The following is a 22,448-nucleotide window of genomic DNA, read 5'->3' as shown; positions in this document are numbered from 1 at the left end:
TTAATGGAAAGCCACTTGGTTCCACTGCCCTGGATTTACTAGTCACAATACATCCTAGGATGACACATTGGATAAATAAGGAACAAAGGGTCCCCTCACCTACCCCACCCTCCAAAAAAACCCGTTGATCATCATCATTAGTATAAAAGGACTAGTAAATCCCAGCTCCTGCAATGGAGCAGAAACTGGATATCTCCCTTCAGGAACATGTCGTTAGGTGACTGCATCAGCTCCAGTTCCAAACCAAGCAACTGCTTCACTGTTGGAATAGGCAATCAGTACTTTGATGGAAGGCTTCAAAGGATCAATTGCAGAAAACTAAGATTGGTCAGCAGCAGCTTCCAATAGCAGTGTATTACTGATATACCTATCAATTCATCCAATGAAAAGCGACGAGTTAAGATAGTAACTATAGGTTTTTATTGGCTAAATGACAGAGCCCACCCTCGTGGGTGATCGGGTCCAACAAGGAGGAATACCAGCCAGTCGACCACCTTTATACCTGGGCAAGCAGGCGGAGCCATGGGCGGAGTCAGCTGTGGTCAGCCCAGGTATAACAGCGTGACAAGAGGTGACCTTGTGTAGTGATACAACAGTGTAAACAGTGATAACCATGGTGTAACGATATAAACAGTGATAACCATAGTGTAACGATAGTGAACGATAAAAGTGGTTTACCACATTCACCCCTTGTTTAGATTTGAGTCCGGCGGGGCGAAGTGTACTACCAGTTCGGGTATGTCAGTCTGTCCGGAGGCCTCGTAAGTCTTTCTGATCGGCGCAGCAGCGGTGGCGGTGATGCAGTATCCGATGTTAATGCTGGTGTCTGCGTGGTCGGCGAAGGCTCGTGGGGTTCCGGCATGCCGTCTACCTGGGCTGGATTTGGGGGGGTGGTGGGGGGTAACGGTGGTGTCTCAGGGGTGCCCGAGGGTGCAAGGTCTCGTAAGGAGACTGTGTCCTCCCGCCCGTCTGGGTATGCCACATAGGCGTACTGGGGGTTGGCGTGCAGGAGGTCCACCCTCTCGACCAGGGGGTCCGTTTTATGGGCCCTCACGTGCTTTCGCAGCAAGACGGGCCCCGGAGAAGTCAGCCATGTTGGTAGCGAGGTTCCCGTAGTCGACTTCCTGGGGAAAACAAACATTCGTTCATGGGGGGTGGCGTTAATGGCCGTGCAAAGCAGTGACCGGATGGAATGCAGCGCTGCCGGGAGGACTTCCTGCCAGCGAGAGGTTGGCAGGCCCTTAGACTTTAAGGCTAAGAGAACGGCCTTCCAGACAGTCGCGTTCTCTCTTTCCACCTGGCCGTTCCCTCGGGGGTTGTAGCTGGTGGTCCTGCTTGCAGCAATGCCTCTCGCTAGTAGGAACTGGCGAAGTTCCTCGCTCATGAAGGATGAGCCCCGGTCGCTATGTATATAGTTCGGGAACCCGAACAAGGCGAAGAGGTCGTTCAGGCATTTGATGACCATGGTACTGGTCATGTCTGGGCAGGGGAAGGCAAAGGGGAAACGGGAGTACTCATCAATGATGTTGAGGAAGTACACATTACGGTCAGAGGACGGGAGGGGCCCCTTAAAATCGATGCTCAAGCGCTCGAAGGGGCGGGTGGCCTTGATCAGGCTTGCTCTGTCCGGCCTAAAGAAATGTGGTTTGCATTCGGCACAGGTTTGGCAGTTCCTGGTCATGGTCCTGACCTCCTCGATGGAGTACGGCAGGTTGCGGGCCTTAATGAAGTGGTAAAGTCTGGTGACCCCGGGGTGGCAGAGGTCGTTGTGGAGGGTCTGCAGTCTATCAATTTGCGCGTTGGCCGGACAGTGAGGGAGTAGTGGCTCACCGTGTCTGGATGGATGAAACTCTCCGTGCTTCCGCTGTCGAACAGGCAGGTCGTGGCGTGGCCGTTTACTTTGATGTCCATCATGGACTTGGACAGGTGATGCGGGCGAGCTTGGTCCAGTGTGACGGAGGCTAGTGTATGGCTGAGCGAGCTGCTGTAGTCTGCGGGTGAGGCGGTGGTCGGGTCTGGAGACAAGGTGGCGGACGAGTGTGGTGGACAAAATGGCGGCGCCCACGACGTTGAATAAAATGGCGGAGAAGATGGCTGCCCCCACAACTCACATGAGGCCCTGCTGGCGTCGGTGGCCTTGATGAAAGATGGCCGCCCCCACAACTCGCATGAGGCACTGCTGGCGTCTGTGGCTCTCCCCCTGCAGGCCTTCGCGAAGTGACCTTTCATGTGGCAATCGGAGCAGGTCGCATTTCTTGCAGGGCAGCGCGTCCTCGGGTGTTTCGCCTGGCCACAGAAGAAGCAGCCGGCGGCCCAATCGCGGGGCTCCGATGTCGCAGCCGGCACCGGGGGTAGCGGTCCCGATCGGTTCTGGGACGCCGACGCTGAGGTAGGTCCCAGAGGCGGCGGTGCGAGGGGTATTGCGGCCGGGGTCGGGCCCGAGTCCCAGGGTCGCGCAGCACAGTACCTGGAATACGCCTCGAGGTCCCGATGGGCCACTTCCAGAGAGCGAGCGAGGGCTGCAGTTGTATTCAGGTCGAGGTCCTTTGATTCGAGCAGTCTTTGCCGTGAGTAGTCGGACCGAAGGCCTTTCACGAAGGCATCGCGGATATTCCCTTCAGTATTTTCTGCCGCCGTTACAGCTTTAAAGTCACAGTCCCTGCCGAGTGTTTGTAGCGCCCGTAAAAATTCATCTACAGACTCTCCTGGCTGTTGCGAGCGGGATCTTAGGAGATGTCTGGCATACATAGAATTTACCGGGCTCCGGTACTGCTCTTTCAGCAGATTGAGGGCATCCTCGTATGTAGTAAGGTCCTGGATGAATGCAAATACTTTAGGGCTCACTTGGGCGGTCAGAACTCTTAGTTTGGATCCCGGAGGCACGCCGGATTCTCCCAGGTAGGATTCGAAACAGCTCAGCCAGTGTTTGAAGTCGAGGGCTGAGTTCGCTGCCTGTGGGTTTAGATCCAAGTACGGCGGTCGGAGGGCTCGCAGCCAGGCCGGCTGCTGTGGCTGTTGTAGCTGGCCGTTTGGCTGGTTGTTTGGCTGCTCCGGTCCACTCATTTCAAAATTTAGCCAATAAAATTGATATACCTATCAATTCATCCAATGAAAAGCGACGAGTTAAGATAGTAACTATAGGTTTTTATTGGCTAAATGACAGAGCCCACCCTCGTGGGTGATCGGGTCCAACAAGGAGGAATACCAGCCAGTCGACCACCTTTATACCTGGGCAAGCAGGCGGAGCCATGGGCGGAGTCAGCTGTGGTCAGCCCAGGTATAACAGCGTGACAAGAGGTGACCTTGTGTAGTGATACAACAGTGTAAACAGTGATAACCACGGTGTAACGATATAAACAGTGATAACCATAGTGTAACGATAGTGAACGATAAAAGGGGTTTACCACAATTACGTGTACCAATGTATACGTCAAGCCAATGTAATAGGCGTTTCTGCGGCAGCAAACGAGACTCCAGGATGGTGTGTTGCCTCCCTGGTGCAAGGGTCAAGGATGTCTCCGAGCGGCTGCAGAACATCTTGGAAGGGGAGGGTGAACAGCCAGTTGTCGTGGTGCATATAGGCACCAACGATATAGGTAAAAAGCGGGATGAGGTCCTAAAAGCGGAATATAGGGAGTTAGGAGGTAAATTAAAAAACAGGACCTCAAAGGTAGTAATCTCAGGATTGCTACCAGTGCCACGTGCTAGTCAGAGTAGAAATAGAAGGATACTTCAGATGAATACGTGGCTAGAGGAATGGTGCCAGGGGGAGGGATTCAAGTTCCTGGGACATTGGAACCGGTTCTGGGGGAGGTGGGACCAGTTCAAACCGGGCGGTCTGCACCTGGGCAGGGCTGGAACCAATGTCCTAGGGGGAGTGTTTGCTAGTGCTCTGGGGGAGGGTTTAAACTAAAATGGAAGGGGGTTGGGAACCTGAGCAGGGAGACAGAGGAAAGGGAAACAAGGATAAAAGCAAAAGATAGGAAGGAGAAAAACAAAAGTGGCAGTCAGAGAAATCAACGGTTTAAATCAAACATGGCCACAGTAAATAATAATTCTAATAGGTCTAAGAGCATTAAAAAAACAAGCCTGAAGGCTTTGTGTCTTAATGCGAGGAGCATTTGTAATAAGGTGGATGAATTTGCTGCGCAAATAGAGGTAAACGAATATGATTTGGTTGGAATTACGGAAACGTGGCTCAAGGACGGCCAAGACTGGGAACTCAACATCCAGGGGTATTCGATATTCAGGAAAGATAGGCAAAAAGGAAAGGGAGGAGGGGTAGCATTACTGATTAAAGAAGGGATTAATACAATTGTAATGAAGGATATTAGCTCTGATGAGGTGGAATCTGTATGGGTAGAATTGAGAAATACTAAGGGGAAAAAGCATTAGTGGGAGTGGTATATAGACCTCCAAACAGTAAGGCGGAGGTTGGGGATAGCATTAAAAGGGAAATTAAAGAAGCGTGCAATAAGGGCACAGCAGTCATCACGGGTGACTTTAATCTACATATAGATTGGGCTAACCAAATTAGTAACAATACTGTGGAGGAGGAATTCCTGGAGTGTTTACGGGATGGTTTCCTGGACCAATATGTCGAGGAACCAACCAGAGATCAGGCCATCTTAGGCTGGGTATTATGTAACGAGAAAGGATTAATTAGCAATCTTGTTGTACGAGGCCCCTTGGCGATCATAATATGATCGAATTCTTCATTAAGATGGAGAATGAAGTAGTTGACTCAGAAACTAGGGTCCTCAATTTAAATAAAGGAAACTACGATGGTCTGAGGAGCGAGTTGGGTAGGATTGATTAGGGAATGGCACTCAAAGGGTTGACGGTGGATAGGCAATGGCAAACATTCAAAGACCGAATGGATGAACTACAGAAGTTGTTCATCCCAGTTTGGCATAAAAATAAAACAAAATAGGTGACTCAACCATGGCTAACAAGGGAAATTAGGGATAGCATAAGATCCAAGGAGAGCACATACAAATTGGCCAGAAAAAGCAATAATCCTGAGGATTGGGAGCAGTTTAGGATTCAACAAAGGAGGACAAAGGGATTAATTAAGAAAGGGAAAATAGAATATGAGAGTAAGCTTTCAAGGAACATAAAAACTGACTGTAAAAGCTTTTATAGATATGTAAAGAGAAAAAGATTGGTGAAGTCAAGCGTAGGTCCCTTGCAGTCAGAATCGGGGGAATTTATAATGGGGAGCAAAGAAATGGCAGACCAACTAAATACATATTTTGGTTCTGTCTTCACAAAGGAGGACACAAATAACCTCCCAGAAATACCGCGGAACATAGGGTCTGATGAAAGGGTGGAACTGAAAGAAATCAGTATTGGTAGGGAAATGGTGTTAGGAAAATTGATGGGACTGAAGGCCGATAAATCCCCAGGGCCTGATAATCTATATACCAGGGTACTTAAGGAAGTGGCCCTGGAAATAGTAGATGCATTGCTGGTCATCTTCCAGAACTCGATAGACTCTGGAACAGTACCCATGGACTGGAGGGTAGCTAATGTTACCCTACTATTCAAAAAAGGTGGCAGAGAAAAAGCGGGGAATTATAGACCGGTAAGCCTGACATCGGTAGTGGGGAAAATGCTAGAGTCCATTATAAAAGATGTAATAGCAGAGCACTTGGAAAGCAGTGACAGGATCGGATAAAGTCAACATGGATTTACAAAAGGTAAATCATGCTTGACTAATCTACTGGAATTTTTTGAGGATGTAACTGGTAAAATAGATAAGGGAGAACCAGTGGATGTGGTGTATTTGGACTTTCAGAAGGCTTTCGATAAGGTCCCGCATAAGAGGTTAGTGTGCAAAATTAAGGCACATGGGATTGGGGGCAAGGTATTGACTTGGATAGAGAACTGGTTGATGGACAGAAAGCAAAGAGTTGGAATAAACGGGTCGTTTTCCGAGTGGCAGGCAGTGACTAGTGGGGTACCGCAAGGATCGGTCCTAGGACCCCAGCTGTTCACAATATATATTAATGATCTGGACGAGGGAATTGGATGTAATATCTCCAAATTTGCAGATGATACAAAGCTGGGTGGGAGGGTATGCTGTGAGGAGAATGTCATGAAACTCCAGTACGATTTGGACAGGTTGGGTGATTGGGCAGAAACATGGCAAATGCACTTTAATATGGTGGCAAAAACAGGAAGGCAGATTATTATTTGAATGGCAATAGATTGGGAGAAGGGGAAGTGCAAAGAGACCTGGGTGTTCTTGTGCACCAGTCGCTGAAGGTAAGCATGCAGGTGCAGCAGGCGGTTAAGAAGGCAAATGGTATGTTGGCCTTCGTAGCAAGAGGGTTCGAGTACAAGAACAAGGATGTCTTGCTGCAGTTGTACAGGGCCTTGGTGAGACCGCACCTTGAGTATTGTGTGCAGTTTTGGTCACCTTACCTGAGGAAGGACGTTCTTGCCATGGAGGGAGTGCAGCGAAGATTCACCAGGCTGATACCTGGGATGGCAGGAATGACGTACGAGGAGAGATTGTGTCAGTTGGGCTTATACTCACTGGAGTTTAGAAGATTGAGAGGGGATCTCATCGAAACCTATAAAATTCTGTCAGGTCTGGACAGACTAGATGCAGAAAGGATGTTTCTGATGGCCGGGGAGTCCAGAACCAGGGGTCATAGTCTAAGGATAAGGGGTAAGCCATTTAGGACTGAAATGAGGAGGAATTTCTTCACCCAGAGAGTGGTGAACCTGTGGAATTCTCTGCCACAGAGGGCGGTGGAGGCCAGTTCATTAAATATATTCAAGAAAGAGTTGGATATATTTCTTGAGGCTAAAGGGATCAAGGGATATGGGGAGAAGGCAGGGACAGGGTACTGAATTTGGATGATCAGCCATGATCTCATTGAATGGCGGAGCAGGCTCGAAGGGCCGCATGGCCTACTCCTGCTCCTATCTTCTATGTTTCTATGTTTCTATGTTTCTAAGGCAGCACCTTGAACAATTGTTAAACATTCAACTCAAAGCAATGGATACTATAAAATTTATTATGGAACAAATCCAAAGATATGAATTCACATGGAAAATAGTAAATATTAAAGAGGAAAATCCAATGACAATGGTGGACAAGATACTCAAGGTCAAAGTTCATTTCAAGCCATTACAACAGATTTTGTAGCACAGAATTCTCCTCCTGTACCCTCCACCACAAAAAAAAATGCACTTGGTCCCTCGCTGGCTCGCTGGGAACTTGGAATTGGAACAGTTGCTATACACAAAGTTCCAGCACAGAAGAATTGAAGCAGCTCATTTCAACAGACATTTTGCAGTCAAATTAGAAGCACTTGCGATGGACTATGGAGGGCCGAGACTCATCATACTCCTGCATACTAATCCACAGTTGCTGGAATGTGGAGAGAGAAGCCAAAATGGAGCCTCCAATCCACACCGAATACTTCCTCTCGGGTGGAGCAATGGTATTAATCTTCATTGTGCTCGGAGCCAAGGCTGTGATTTCCTTCTGTATCTGATTAGCTATACCTGGGTACATGGTGGATCCACCAGACAAGACAGTATTGGCATACAGGTCCTTCCGGATATCTATGCTACATTTCATTATGATGTTGAAGGTGGTCTCGTGGATCCCAGTTGTCTCCATTCCTAGGAAGGAGGGTTGGAAGAGAGTCTCTGGGCATCTGAAATGCTCGTTGCCAATGGTGATGACTTGACCATCAGGAAGCTCATAGCTTTTTGCTAGGACTGAAGAAGAAGCAGCGATGGCCATCTCAGTCTCAAAGTCAAAATGATGTGGAGATGCTGGTGTTGGACTGGGGTGGACAAATGTAGGAAGTCACACAACACCAGTTTATAGTCCAACAGCTTTATTTGAAATCACAAGCTTTCGGAGCGCTGCTCCTTCGTCAGGTGAAGTGGAGAGAAGCATACAGGCACAGCATATATAGTCAGAGAAAACTGCCAGATGATTACAGGTAATCTTTCTAACTGCCCTTTATCACACCTCGGCAGAGAGATAATCACAGCAATCAAAGGTGTGAATGGTGTCCAAACAGGTCAGTTAGGAAAACATTACATCAAAGAACAATGAGGTGGGGTCACAAGGGACAAATGTTGCAGATGCTGGGGTCTGTATGAAAAACAGAAAAAAACCCAAAAAACGTTGCTGGAAATCACAGCAGGTCCGGCCGCATCTGTGCAGAGAGAACAAGCCAACGACGACTCGAGTCTGGATGACTCTACGTCAGGTGGGGTTACATGTAGCATGACATGAACCCAAGATCCCGGTTGAGGCCATCCTCATGAGTGCGGAACTTGGCTATCCGTTTCTGCTTGACGATTTTGCGTTGTCGTGTGTCTCGAAGGCCGCCTTGGAGAATGCTTACCCGAAGATCGGAGGCTGAATGTCCTTGACTGCTGAAGTGTTCCCTGACTGGGAGGGAACACTCCTGCCTGGCAATTGTTGTGCGGTGTCCGTTCATCCGTTGTCGCAGTGTCTGCATGGTCTCGCCGATGTACCATGCTCCGGGGCATCCTTTCCTGCAACGTATGATGTAGACAACGTTGGCCGAGTCACATGAGTATGTACCATGTACCTGGTGGGTGGTGTCCTCACGTGTGACGATGGTATTTGTGTTGATGATCTGGCATGTCTTGCAGAGGTTGCCGTGGCAGGGTTGTGTGGTGGCGTGGTCGCTGTTCTCCTGAAAGCTGGGTAATTTGCTGCGAATAATGGTCTGTTTGAGGTTAGGCGGCTGTTTGAAGGCGAGTAGTGGAGGCGTGGGGATGGCCTTAGCGAGGTGTTCGTCGTCGTCGATGACATGTTGAAGGCTGAAAGTAAGCATGCAGGTGCAGCAGGCGGTTAAGAAGGCAAATGGTATGTTGGCCTTCGTAGCGAGAGGGTTTGAGTACAGGAACAAGGATGTCTTGCTGCAGTTGTACAGGGCCTTGGTGAGACCACATCTTGAGTATTGTGTGCAGTTTTGGTCGCCTTATCTGAGGAAGGATGTTCTTGCCATGGAAGGAGTGCAGCAAAGATTCACCAGGCTGATACCTGGGATGGCAGGAATGACTTATGAGGAGAGATTGGGTCGATTGGGCTTGTACTCGCTGGAGTTTAGATGAATGAGAGGGGATCTCATCGAAACTTCTAAAATTCTAACAGGACTAGACAGACTAGATGCTGGAAGGATGTTCCCGATGGTCGGGGAGTCCAGAATCAGGGGTCACAGTCTAAGGATAAGGGGTAAGCCATTTAGGACAGAGATGAGGAGAAATTTCTTCACCCAGAGAGTGGTGAACCTGTGGAATTCTCTGCCAATGAAGGCAGTAGAGGCCAATTCATTAAATATATTCAAGAAGAAGTTGGATATATTTCTTAAGGCTAAAGGGATCAAGGGATATGGAGAGAAGGCAGGAACAGGGTACTGAATTTGGATGATCAGCCATGATGTTATTGAATGGTGGAGCAGGCTCGAGGGGCCGAATGGCCTATTCCTGCTCCTATCTTCTATGTTTCTATGTTGGCCTTCATTAGCCGAGGCATAGAATATAAGAGCAGGGAGGTTATGATGGAGCTGTACAAAACGCTAGTTCGGCCACAGCTGGAATACCGTGTGCAGTTCTGGTCGCCACACTATAGGAAGGATGAGATTGCATTGGAGAGGGTGCAGAGGAGATTCACCAGGATGTTACCTGGGCTGGAGCGTTTCAGATATGAAGAGAGGCTGGACAGGCTGGTGTTGTTTTCCTTAGAGCAGAGAAGGCTGAGGGGGGACCTGATTGAGGTGTACAAAATTATTAGGGGCATAGATAGGGTAGATAGAAAGGAACTTTTCCCCTTAGTAGAGGGGTCAAAGCCAGGGGGCATAGTTTCAAGGTAAGGGGCAGGAGGTTTAGAGGGGATTTGGGGAAAAACCTTTTTACCCAGAGGGTGGTTGGAATCTGGAACTCACTGCCTGAAAGGATGGTAGAGGCAGGAACCCTCACAACATTCAAGAAGTATTTAGATGAGCACTTGAAACGCCATAGCATACAAGGCTATGGACCAAGTGCTGGAAAATGGGATTAGAATAGATAGGGCTTGATGGCCGGCGCAGACACGATGGGCCGAAGGGCTCCTTTCTGTGCTGTATAACTCTATGACTCTATGATCCTTGCGGTACCCCATTGGTTACAGCCTGCCAACCCGAAAATGACCTGTTTATTCCTACTCTGTTTCTGTCCATTAATCAATCCTCAATACATACTAGTATATTAACCCCAATCACATGAGCCGTAATTTTGTTTAATAACCTATTGTGTGGCACCTTATCGAATGCCTTCTGAAAATCCAAATACACCACATCCACTGGTTCCCCCTTATCTATTCTGTTAGTTACAACCTCAAAAAACACACGAGAAAGAAGCTGCCAGCAAATAAAGAGTTAAACCTGGTGTCAGCCATCACCCCCCATCACCTGCTCTCACAAACTGCTTTGAATTTGCTCTAATTGGTGTTTAACCAGTCAGCTGTGGGCTGTCACTACTCCTTCAATCTTCCATCTGAACTCTACTCTCTACTTACTATTTCACTGTATTATTTTTGAAGGTTGACCACCTTGTTCAGATCATGATGCTGCACAAAATAACTCATAAATAGATCACAGAAGTTAAGGGAGGCCACCCAGCCTATCCTTACATAGAAACCTATGGTCCCCTGTCACAGCAGCAAATGGCCTGCTGAATGATGCCCTCCCTGTGTCCCTCTCACTCTCCCTGACTTTCTGTGTGTGTGCTCTCTCTCTCTCTTTATGTCTGTCTTCATTTTTGTCTCTAAGGTTCTATCTATGTTCTCTCTGTCTATCTCTATCACTCTGTCTTTCTCTCTGATTCTTTATCACTGCCTTTATATCTCTATTTCTTTTTGTCTCACTGTCTGTCTCCGACTCCTTCTTTCACACTCTCTTCTCTCACTCTCTGTCTATCTTGCTTGGTTTCTCAATCTATCCGTCTCTCTTCTTTGAATCCCAAACCCACGACCTCCACCACTTAGAAAGACGAGGGCAGCAGGTGCTTGGGAACACCATCGCCTCCAAGATCCCCTTCAAGTCATACACCATTCTGACTTGGGTCAAAATTCTGGAACTCCCTACCTAACAGTGTTGTGGGAATACCTTCACCACACAGATAGCAGTGGTTCAAGAAGAAGGCTCACCACCTTCAGTGGTATACAGTGGTGTCCGCCAGGGGTCTGTATTAGGACCACTTCTCATTTTGATCTATATTAATGACCTGGACTTGGGTATGCAGGGCATAATTTCAAAATTTGCAGAAATTTGGAAATGTAGTCAACAATGGGGAAGATAGTATCAGACTTCAGGAGGACATAGACAGATTGGTGAAATGGGCAGACACATGGCAGATGAAACCTAATGCATAGAAGTGTGAAGTAATGCATTTTGGTAGGAAGAATGAGGAGAGGCAATATAAACTAAATGGTACATTTAGAAGGGGTGCATGAACAGAGAGACCTGGGGTGTATGTACACAAATCTTTGAGGTGGCAGAACAAATTGAGATGGCTGTGCATATAGGATCTTTGGCTTTATTAGTAGAGGCATAGGGTACAAAAGCAAATAAGTTATGTTAAAGCCTTCTTAAAACACTGGTTAGGCCTCAACTGGAATATTGTGTTCAATACTGGGCACCACACTTTAGGAAGGATATCAAGACCTTAGAGAGGGTGCAGAAGAGATTTACTAGGATGATGAGGGACTTCAGTTATGTGGAGAGATGAGAAGCTGTTCTCCTTCGAGCAGAGAAGATTAAGAGGAGATTTGATACAGGTGTTCAAAATCACTAACGGTTTTGATAGAGTAGATAAGATAAATTGTTTCCAGTGGCAGAAGGGTCGGTTACCAGAGGACACAGATTGTAAGTGATTGGCAAAAGAACCTGAGAATTTTTTTTTATGCAGCGAGTTGTTGTGATCTGGAATGCATGACCTGAAAGGGTGGTGGAAGCAGATTCAATAGTAACTTTCAAAAGGGAATTGGATAAATCATGGATCCGGCCCCACCTGCCTCATTTTACCTGCTGGGTTTTCCGAACGCTGGGAAACCCAGCTTCCATGGGTTAAAAATTAAAATCCTGTTAAAATGGAGGTACATAGCCTCCTTAAAAGCTTTTACTGACCGACCCACCTCCTGAGAGCAGATTGGTCACCAGCAATGTTCCCTTTAAGTGATCATCTTCATTGGTAGCAAAACACACCCAACAACTCAATAATACTCTTTCTCTGTATCTATACCTATATTCCTCTCTCACTCTCTCTGCCTCTTAGTCTCTGACTGTCACCCGTCCTCTCCTCTTGCTATATCTGTATTTCTCTCATTTTCTCTCTCAATCTGTCTCTCTCTTCTATCCCCATTTCTATCTCTCACTCTGTTTTTGTCTTTCAATCTGTATTTCTTGCTAGCTTTCTATCTCTCCTGTCTCTCACTTTTTCTGTCTCCTCTTTGTTTCTGTCACTCTATATTTATATCTCTGTCCCTCCCTATCTCCCTCCTACGCTGTCTCTCTTTGTCTCTCCATCTCTCTCTCTCGTTTCTGTCTATCTTTCTGTATTATCTCTCTGTCTCTCTTCATCTCTATTTCTTTATCCCTCTCACTAACTCTCTCTTTTTGTTTCTATCTTTATGTATCTGTCTCTTTCTCTGCCTTTGTATGTCTCCGTCTCTCTCTCTATCTTTCTATGTCTGTTTCTGCCTGTCTTTCTCTCTTTATCTCTGTTTCTTTTGCTTTCTCTTTCTCTCTCTCTCTATCTTTCTCCATGCGGCGGGGCTTGTGGGGGTGGGGGTATAATTTAACCCCCAAGGGTTGGGGGCTGGTGGAAAGTAAAATTTAAAAAAATCTCAAACTCGACCCAAACCCAGCTCCGACCTGCCCACTTCTGGTTTTAAATGGAGGCGGGTCGGGGGGCTGGTGATCAATGTTCGCTGTAATTTTTTCCTGGGCTGTGTGGGCCCTTTAAAATTCTGTGCATGCATGATTTGTACAATATAAAATCTGGTTCACCGGCTGCACGGGAGCTCAAGAGTGCTGCGAGGCTTAAAGGGAATGTTGCTGGCGACCAATCCACTTTGAGGAGGTGGGTTGGTCAGTAAAAGCTTTTAAGGAGACTGTGGGTCGCCATTTTAATAAGATTTTAATTTTTAACCCATGGAGGCCGGGTTTCCCAGTGCTTGGGAAACCTGGCAGGTAAAATGAGGCGGGAAGGGCCGGATCCATGAGGTAAGTACATTTACAGCACTGCTTGTGGGCCAGAGGGAGCAGGAATGTTTCCTCCAGGTGAACAAGCTTACCTCTTTACACACCCCGTGATCGGCCGGCCCCGCTCACCCCCCACGATCTCCGACTCCCCCGCGATAGTCTGACTCCCTCCGCGATCTCTGACTCCCCCATCGCCCAAGCTCCAACTCCCCCACCCGATCTCCCTCCATGATCTCCAACTCCCCCACTCCACTCGGTCTCCAGCTCCCCCCACCTGATCTCCTCCCACTGATCTCCGACTCCCTCTACCATCCCAATCTCCTCCTCCTCCCATCCTCCCGATCTCCCACTCCTCCCACCCCCCTGATCGATTCCCCTACCCCCGATCTTGAACTTTCCACACCCTCCCCATGACCTCCGACACCCCCATGCCCCCTCCCGCGATCTCCTACTTACCTGGCATCCTCTCTCCGGCTGCTTTCCTGCCCGGTCAATCAGGCTGGCTGATGGGCGGGAAAGATGCTCAAAAAAATGTAAAGGATGTGTACTGTATGTGCTTTAAGTTAGAACTACTTTTTACAGCTCCTGTATACTGTAGTACCGGCAGTAACCACACCGGCATATAAGCTGTGCGCATGCCTCTGTACTCCAGTCTAGAGATTGCCCTCCTCCAGTAAAGACCTGTTATTTGTTTATGTACAGCATCCGTGTAATTATTTATCCACTGAACCACGGATCTAACAGTGGCGATGAGTGTTGATGCGAATCTACCTGCAACATTAAACAAAAAAAAAATAAAAAAATAGTCGAGTCCAGGAACACGGGCGTCGACCGCGAGCAACCGCCCAGCAGTCAGGCAGAGATCCAACTTCACTGGGGAGGCTGTGGAGAGCCGGGCTTGGTTCCCCAGCCACAACGAGCAGTAAGAGACCGACGACAGGTCCAGAGCAGACCCTTCCCGAGCAGCGGCGGCTGGAGCCGACCGACGGCAGAGAGAGAGAGCCGGGCAGCGTCGACGGGGTAAGAAAAAGGGTGAAGAGAGCAGGGTGCAGCCGGGGGTTGATCACCGAGCGGCGTCGAGGAAAAATACTGCAAAACCAGAGAGAGAGAGGGTAAGAAACAGCCGGGTTCTAGACTGAGCGGTGTCGACAAATATCAAGAGAAGAACGCGCAGAGCACAGCCAGGGATCACGGGCTGATCAGGGTCCGCGGGGCGAAGCAAGGGGAGACGCCATTGAGCCGCGGAGAAGCAAGGAGAGCGTGGGAGACGCCATTGAGTCGCAGAGAAGCAGGGAGAGCGCGGGAGGCGCCATTGAGCCGCGGAGAAGAAGGAAGCGCGCGGGAGATGCCATTTTGCGAAGCCGCAGCGGAGAAGACGGGCGAGCGCGGGAAGGAAGGAAAGTGCGGGAGACGCCATTTTGTGCCAGCGGAGAAGAAGGGGAAGCGCGGGAGGCGCCATTGGTGATAGTTAACGCACAACCAAGGATGCCGAAGAGTGGCATTATCTCTACGTTCGACAATGAAGTCGAAGATTGGGCGATATATGTGGAACGTATTGAGTTGTACTGCAGGGTGAATGAAGTGCCAGATGCTAATAAAACACTGGTTCTGTTAAATTCCATGGATGCAAAAACTTATGGGTTATTGCGAAATCTAATAACCCCAGAGAAGCCGGTAAACAAGAATTTTGAAAGCATAGTAGAAATCCTACAGGACCACTTAAACCCCACACTGCTGCTGATAGCAGAACGATTTAAGTTCCATAAAAGGAACCAACACAAAGACGAAAGCAATGCTGAGTACCTAACGGAACTGCGCAAGCTATCGAAATACTGTCAGTTTGGAGCGGGACTAGCAGACACGTTAAGGGACAAGTTTGTGTGTGGGCTACAAAGTGAAGGAACCCAGAAACGGCTTCTATCAGAAAAGGACCTTACGCTGGACAAAGCTTTCAGTATGGCAGTATCACACGAAGCAGCCGCAAGGGGCGCTGCAGAGATACAATGGAGACCGCAAGAATATGGCACCAACGAAATGACCTATGGAACAGGGAATTGCTATCGCTGCGGCAGAACAACACATGACCAGAAAGATTGTTGGTTCAAGGACCAAGTGTGCAGGCAGTGTGGGAAAGCAGGACACATAGCAAGAGTCTGCAGGTCTGGGAAGAAAACCAACAGTAAGAAATCTCCACAGGAGAAGTACAAAAAGGTACACCAGGTGATGGACAGTGGTTCAGACGAACAGAAAAGTGACACAGACTCCGGAAGCAAGGAGCTGAGTTGTCTGAAACTGCATAATGTAACTGAAATGGAGGATCACCAGACTATCTGGGTTACACTCAAGATAGACGGAGTCCAAGTGGAAATGGAATTGGACACAGGGTCAGCTCTAACAGTCATAAATCAAAGAGACTACAAGCGGCTATTTTCACACATACCCTTGAAAGCTACAGAGATTGTCTTGAAGACATATACGGGGCAAAAAGTCTACCCCAAAGGAAAAATAAGGGTGAAAGTGACATATAAAGTTCAGGAAATACCTAAAATGGATATATATGTATTGCCAAATGGAGGACCACCACTGCTAGGACGTGAATGGATCCAGAAGATACATTTAGATTGGCATTCCATACAGGCACTGAAGGTGGAGGCCAAAAAGGATGACGACGTCACACCTGGACGACTGTCAAAAATGCTAACTGATGCAAAAGAAGTGTTCCAGGAGGGACTAGGAACACTTAACAGCAACAATTAAAATAGAGGATAATGCAAGCCCAATGTTTCTGAAGGCCAGACCAGTGCCTTATGCGATCAGACCAGCGGTTGAAGCAGAGCTGGAAGGGTTGGAACGTTCAGGAGTACTGTCCAAAGTGGACTGGAGCGAGTGGGCTACACCCATCGTTCCTGTAAAGAAGAGGTCGTTGAGTAATATGCCTGGGGAACCAAAGAAGGTCCGCATCTGTGGGGATTTTAAGGTGACAGTGAACCCAGTCCTTCACACGGTGCAATATCCGCTTCCACGAATTGAGGATATTTTCGCCTCGCTATCTGGTGGTAAACGCTTCACAAAAATTGATCTAGCCCAGGCGTACTTGCAAATGGAGGTAGAAGAAACTTCGAAACATTACCTTACGATCAACACCCATAAAGGTCTCTATCAATACAACCGGCTGGTGTTTGGAGTAGCCTCGGCTCCGGCTATCTGGCAAAGGGCGATGGATCAGGTCCTGCAAGGGATTCCAGGGACCCAGTGTTATTTGGACGACATCTTGGTCACGGGCGAAAATGACGGTGATCACCTCGCTAACTTGGAGAAGGTGCTCACTAGATTAAAGGAATATGGGCTACGAGCTAATCGCCACAAGTGCGAGTTTTTCCAGAAACAGATCTCGTATTGCGGCCACGTCATCGATGAAGAGGGGTTACATAAGTCCCCTGACAAGATAGAGGCAGTAGTCAAGGCTCCAGCACCGGAAAATGTGGCACAACTGAGGTCGTTCCTCGGGCTGGTAAACTATTACCACAAGTTCTTACCAAATTTGTCTACGGTATTACACCCGCTGAACACCCTACTGCAAACAGGGGTACCATGGAAGTGGGATGACGAAAGTAGACGAGCTTTCCAGAAGTGTAAAGAATTGATCATATCAAAAGAGGTGTTGGCCCATTTCAACCCAGCACTACCAATTCGTTTGGCATGTGATGCATCACCCTACGGCATTGGAGCGGTGCTGTCACACAAATTCCCGGACGGTTTGGAGAGGCCAGTAGCCTTTGCGTCTCGGTCACTAACCTCAGCCGAGCGCAACTATGCCCAGATTGACAGGGAGGCCCTCAGCCTAGTATGGGGAGTAAAAAATATTCAACCACTATCTGCATGGACAGAAGTTCACCTTGCTGACTGACCATCAACCACTTGTCTCCATCTTTAATCCTAAGAAGGGCGTGCCAGTAATGACTGCACAGCGGTTACAAAGATGGTTCCTGTTTCTAGGGGCGAATCAATATGAAATAGAATATAAAGGCATGAGACAGCATGGGAACGCTGATGGGCTATCGCGCCTGCCACTGCCTACTGTAGAGGAAGCACCAGCAGTGGACCCTATCGAGATATTTTATTTGTCGATAATTGAACGATTGCCAGTAACAAACACGGATATAGAGAAGGAGACCCGCAATGATCCGACGCTGTCACAGGTATATGAATTGACGGTGAGGGATGGCCAACACATGGCGACTCACTGTTGCCAGCATTCTCATCCAGAAGAGAACGGCTGTCAGTATGCCAGGGGACAGTGATGTGTGGATCCAGAGTGGTGATTCCACCCAAGTTAAGGGAGAAAGTGCTAAATGAGCTACATGAAGGTCATCTGGGGGGAGTGAAAATGAAAAGCCTAGCTAGGGCTTATGTGTGGTGGCCGGGAATCGATCAACAAATCGAAGACCTAACTAAGAGCTGCTTAGGATGCCAGAAAGTCCAAAATGCACCACCACATGCCCCTCTACACCCATGGGAGTGGCCCTCCTCTCCATGGCAACGGGTGCACATTGATTTCGCTGGTCCATTCATGGACTCAATGTTCTTAATAGCAGTGGATGCTCATTCAAAGTGGCCTGAGGTGATAAAGATGTCTTCAACCACTACAGAGAAAACGATTGCAGTCCTACGGACCATATTTGCCAGAAACGGGTTGCCAGAGCAGATCTGCTCTGATAATGGACCACAGTTTGTGTCCGATGAGTTCCAAAAATTCATGAAAAGGAATGGGGTAAGGCATTACACATCCGCCCCGTATCATCCAGCCACCAATGGATTGACTGAGAGGTTCGTACAAACCTTTAAGAAGGCGATAAAGGCCATGTGCGATGAGGAAATTCCACTACAGCATAAGATGGACAATTTCTTATTAGCCTACCGAAACGCGACACATGCAGTTACCAACCAGACCCCGGCCATGATGTTCTTTAACCGAAGGTTGAGATCTTGTCTGGACTTGCTCAGACCAAATGTGCGAAGAAATGTTGAGGACAAACAATTCCAGCACATCAACGAGAAGCCGACAAGGAGCTTCAATGTAGGGCAACCAGTCTTGGCCCGGGACTATCGAACAGAGAAGTGGCAACCTGGAACAATATGTACAAGGCAGGGGCCATTAATGTACACAGTGGATGTCGGGGAGAACATTGTGAGACGCCACGTCGATCAGATCTTAGTGTTGAGTCTGTGTGTCCCAGTTATGCTTAGGATCAATCACTGGACACAGACAACAAGAATAACTTTTAACAGGTCTTTACTCTTCGGAGGTCAGGGCTGAACTGCCCAGCAAATCCCTACACAACACTTATATACCGGTGTGGTCACCACCGGTATTACAGTATACAGCAGCCAAGAGAAAGTAGTACATCTCTTAAGGTAGTTCTCTTAAGGTGGAACAGGTTACATACACCACAATCCTCCCTTTTTAGCTTAACAGTTATATCCCCATTTAACATAACATAATAACATATATATATACAACTTCATGCAAAACAGTTCAAAGATTCAGTCTCTGAGGAGGCCTCCTGATTCGAGTTGGATAACGCCTTTCAGGGGTCTCTGATTCTCGTTGCTGGGGTGACTCATCTAGTTGGTCTCTTATGGATTGGACATCATCATCAGGTACATTCACTTCTGAGGTAGATGCTTCAGGTTCACTAACTTCTTCCACGGTTGTCTCTGCCGTAACCATGGGTTCGACCCTTGTTCTCGATTCTACCAGTTGGTCAGCATGACGCCGTATTACATTTTCACCAATATCTACCGTGTACATCAGGGGTCCTTGTCTGGCCCGAATTGTTCCAGATTGCCATTTCTCGTTTTTATAGTCCCGGGCTAACACTGGTTGTCCTATTTCGAAACTCCGAGTGGTCTTGTTATTTATATGCTGGAACTGTTTGTTTTCAACTCCCCTCTGCACATTTGGTTTTAACAAGTCCAACCTGGACCGCAACCTCCTGTTATAGAACATCATGGCAGGACTTTGGTTTGTCACTGCATGAGTGGCATTTCGATATGCCAGTAGGAATTTGTCCACCTTGTGTTGTAGTGGAATCTGATCTTCGCTCATGGCCTTCATTGCTTTTTTGAACGTTTGTACAAATCTCTCGGCCAACCCGTTTGTAGCCGGATGATATGGGGCAGTGGTATAATGTTTCACCCCATTCTTCTTCATGAATTTCTGGAATTCTTCTGACACGAACTGCGGTCCGTTGTCTGAACATATTTGTTCTGGCAATCCATTTCTTGCAAATATCGTTCTTAGCACCGCGATCGTCTTTTCCGAGGTAGTGGTAGTCATCTTAATCACTTCTGGCCATTTAGAATGTGCGTCCACCGCAATTAAAAACATGGAGTCCATGAATGGACCCGCAAAGTCAATATGTACACGTTGCCATGGGGTTGAAGGCCATTCCCATGGATGCAGCGGTGCAATCGGAGGTGCATTTTGCACTTTTTGGCACCCTGAGCAGCTTTTCGTCAGATCCTCTATCTGTTGGTCGATACCTGGCCACCACACATAAGCCCTAGCAAGGCTTTTCATCTTGACTCCCCCCAGATGACCTTCATGCAGTTCCTTTAGAACTCTCTCTCTTAACTTAGGAGGAATAATCACCCTTGTTCCATACATCAATGTTCCTTGACAGACGGACAGCTGTTCTCGTCTTGCTGAGAATGCCGGTAACAGTGGATCACCATGTGCTGGCCATCCCTTCACTGTCACTTCGTAGACCCGGGACAGTGTCGGGTCATTCCTGGTTTCTCTTTCAACACTTGCATTGGTGACTGGTAAACATTCGATGATGGTCGAGTGAAATAACTCAACAGGGTCATCCGTCGGTGCCTCCTCCTCTGTAGGTAGTGGCAGGCGCGACAGCCCATCAGCATTACCATGCTGCTTTGTACCTTTGAATTCGATCTGATATTGATGTGCCCCTAGGAAAAGGGACCATCTCTGGAGTTTCTGTGCTGTCATCACCGAAACACCCTTCTTAGGGTTAAAAATGGATACCAACGGCTGGTGGTCTGTCAGAAGCGTAAACTTTTGGCCCTGCAGGTAATGATTAAACTTCTTTACTCCCCACACAAGGCTGAGAGCCTCCCTATCTGAGCATAGTTGCGCTCAGCGGAGGTCAATGATCTGGATGCGAACGCAACTGGCCTCTCCTGGCCATTTGGCAACTTGTGTGAGAGTACTGCCCCAATACCATATGGAGAAGCATCACAAGCCAAACGAATAGGCAGCGTTGGGTTGAAGTGAGCCAACACTTCCTCTGAGGTGATCAATGCCTTGCTTTTGCGAAAGGCCCTCTTACAGTCCTCGCTCCACTTCCATGGTACTCCCTTCTGCAAAAGAGCGTTCAGCGGGTGCAGCACCGTGGATAAATTTGGCAGAAACTTATGGTAATAGTTAATCAACCCTAGGAACGACCTCAACTGGGATACATTATCCGGAGCGGGAGCCTTCACAACAGCTTCGATCTTGTCAGGAGACTTATGAAGCCCCTCCTGGTCAATGACATGACCACAGTACGAGATCCGCTTCTGAAAGCACTCACATTTCTGGCGATTAACTCGAAGTCCGTATTCTTTCAATCTGGTGAGCACCAGTTCCAAATTTGCAAGGTGTTCCTCGTCATCATCTCCTGTAATCAGAATATCATCCAGGTAACATTGTGTGCCTGGAATTCCCTGTAATACCTGCTCCATGGCCCTCTGCCAAATTGCTGGAGCCGATGCCACTCCAAAAACCAGTCTATTATACCGGTACAAGCCTCTATGCGTGTTGATCGTGAGATACTGGCGTGACTCTTCCTCAACTTCCATCTGTAAGTACGCCTGTGCCAGGTCTATCTTGGTGAAGTGTTTCCCGCCAAACAATGAAGCGAAGATATCCTCAATCCGCGGAAGCGGATACTGCACCGTGTGAAGCACCGGATTAACAGTGATCTTGAAATCTCCACAGATGCGAACCTTCCCCGGTTCCCCCGGCTTGTTGCTCGATGAACGCTTCATGACGGGAACAATGGGCGTGGCCCACTCACTCCAGTCTACCTTAGACAGTACTCCTGAACGTTCTAGCCCTTTCAGCTCAGCTTCCACAGCAGGTCGTATCGCATAAGGTACCGGTCTGGCTTTGAAAAATTTCGGGTTTGCATGTTCTTCAACCTTGATGTTTGCCGTAATTCCTCTCAGTGTTCCCAGTCCCTGTTGGAACACCTCTTTAGCATCGTCCAATATTCTGGACAATCGTTTAGGTTTGACATCTTTTTTACCGGAATCTACCGTTGGTGCTTTTAAGGAATGCCAGTCCATATTTATTTTCCTGATCCACTCCCGTCCCAGTAGTGGTGGACCTCCCTCAGGTAGCACATATAAGTCCATTCCTCGGCTTTCTTTGCCCTTGTGGACCACCTTTACCTCTATCTTCCCGATGGGGTATACTCTTTGCCCCGTGTATGTTTTCAATACAATCTCCGTATCCCGTAGGGGAATATGTGGGAATAACCTTTTGTAATCTTGCTTATTCATGACCGTCAATGCCGATCCAGTGTCCAATTCCATCTTCACTTGGACTCCTGCTATCTGAAGTGTGACCCAGATTGTTTGGAGGTCTGCTTCATCACCAACATTGTGTACTCTTAGACTACCCAGTTCATTACTGCTGGAGTCTGAATTTGACTTCTGTTCATTCGAACTGTTCTCTGTCACCTTGTGTACCTTTCTGTACTTTTCCTGCGGTGACTTTTTGTTGCTGGTCTTCTTTCCTGACCGGCATACTTTAGCTATGTGACCAAGCCTGCCACATTTTCTGCATTCCTGATTTTTGAACCAGCACTGGTTCTGATCGTGCGTTGTCTTTCCACAACGATAACATTTTACTGTACCCAAGACCATTTGATTGGTGCTGAGTTCCGGTGACCGTAGCTGCATTTCCGCCGTGCCTCTCGCTGCGGCTTCGTGCGATGCTGCAATAGTGACAGCTTTATCAAGCGTAAGATCATTCTCCTCAAGCAGTCGCTTTTGTGTTCCTTCTTTTAACAATCCACACACAAATTTATCTCTCAGCGCATCTGCTAGTCCTGTTCCAAACTGACAGTACTTTGATAGCTTACGCAGTTCAATTAAAAATTCAGCGTTGCTTTCGTCTTTCAGCGG

General features: G+C 47.9%; 1 protein-coding gene across 1 annotated transcript; it reads right to left on the bottom strand.

Moving 5' to 3' along the window:
- Window positions 1-7,318: 7,318 nt before the first annotated feature.
- LOC147114693 (actin, muscle-like) lies at window positions 7,319-7,777 on the bottom strand. The gene has a single exon (XM_085992107.1). It carries the CDS (start codon window positions 7,766-7,768, stop codon window positions 7,319-7,321), a length of 450 nt encoding a protein of 149 aa, XP_085848233.1. The 5' UTR covers window positions 7,769-7,777.
- Window positions 7,778-22,448: the final 14,671 nt, after the last annotated feature.

The sequence above is a fragment of the Somniosus microcephalus genome, chromosome 7 (assembly GCF_052327205.1).
Source record: "Somniosus microcephalus isolate GS21.2 chromosome 7, FLI_Smic_1.0, whole genome shotgun sequence".
In the NCBI taxonomy this organism is placed as follows: Eukaryota; Metazoa; Chordata; class Chondrichthyes; order Squaliformes; family Somniosidae; genus Somniosus; species Somniosus microcephalus.
Note: the sequence above shows the minus strand (reverse complement) of the source record. Positions and strands in the feature narration are given on the sequence as shown.

Excerpts from the sequence above, each read along its gene's own strand:
- LOC147114693 (XM_085992107.1), bottom strand. The coding sequence starts at position 7,768 with ATGGCCATCGCTGCTTCTTCTTCAGTCCTAGCAAAAAGCTATGAGCTT.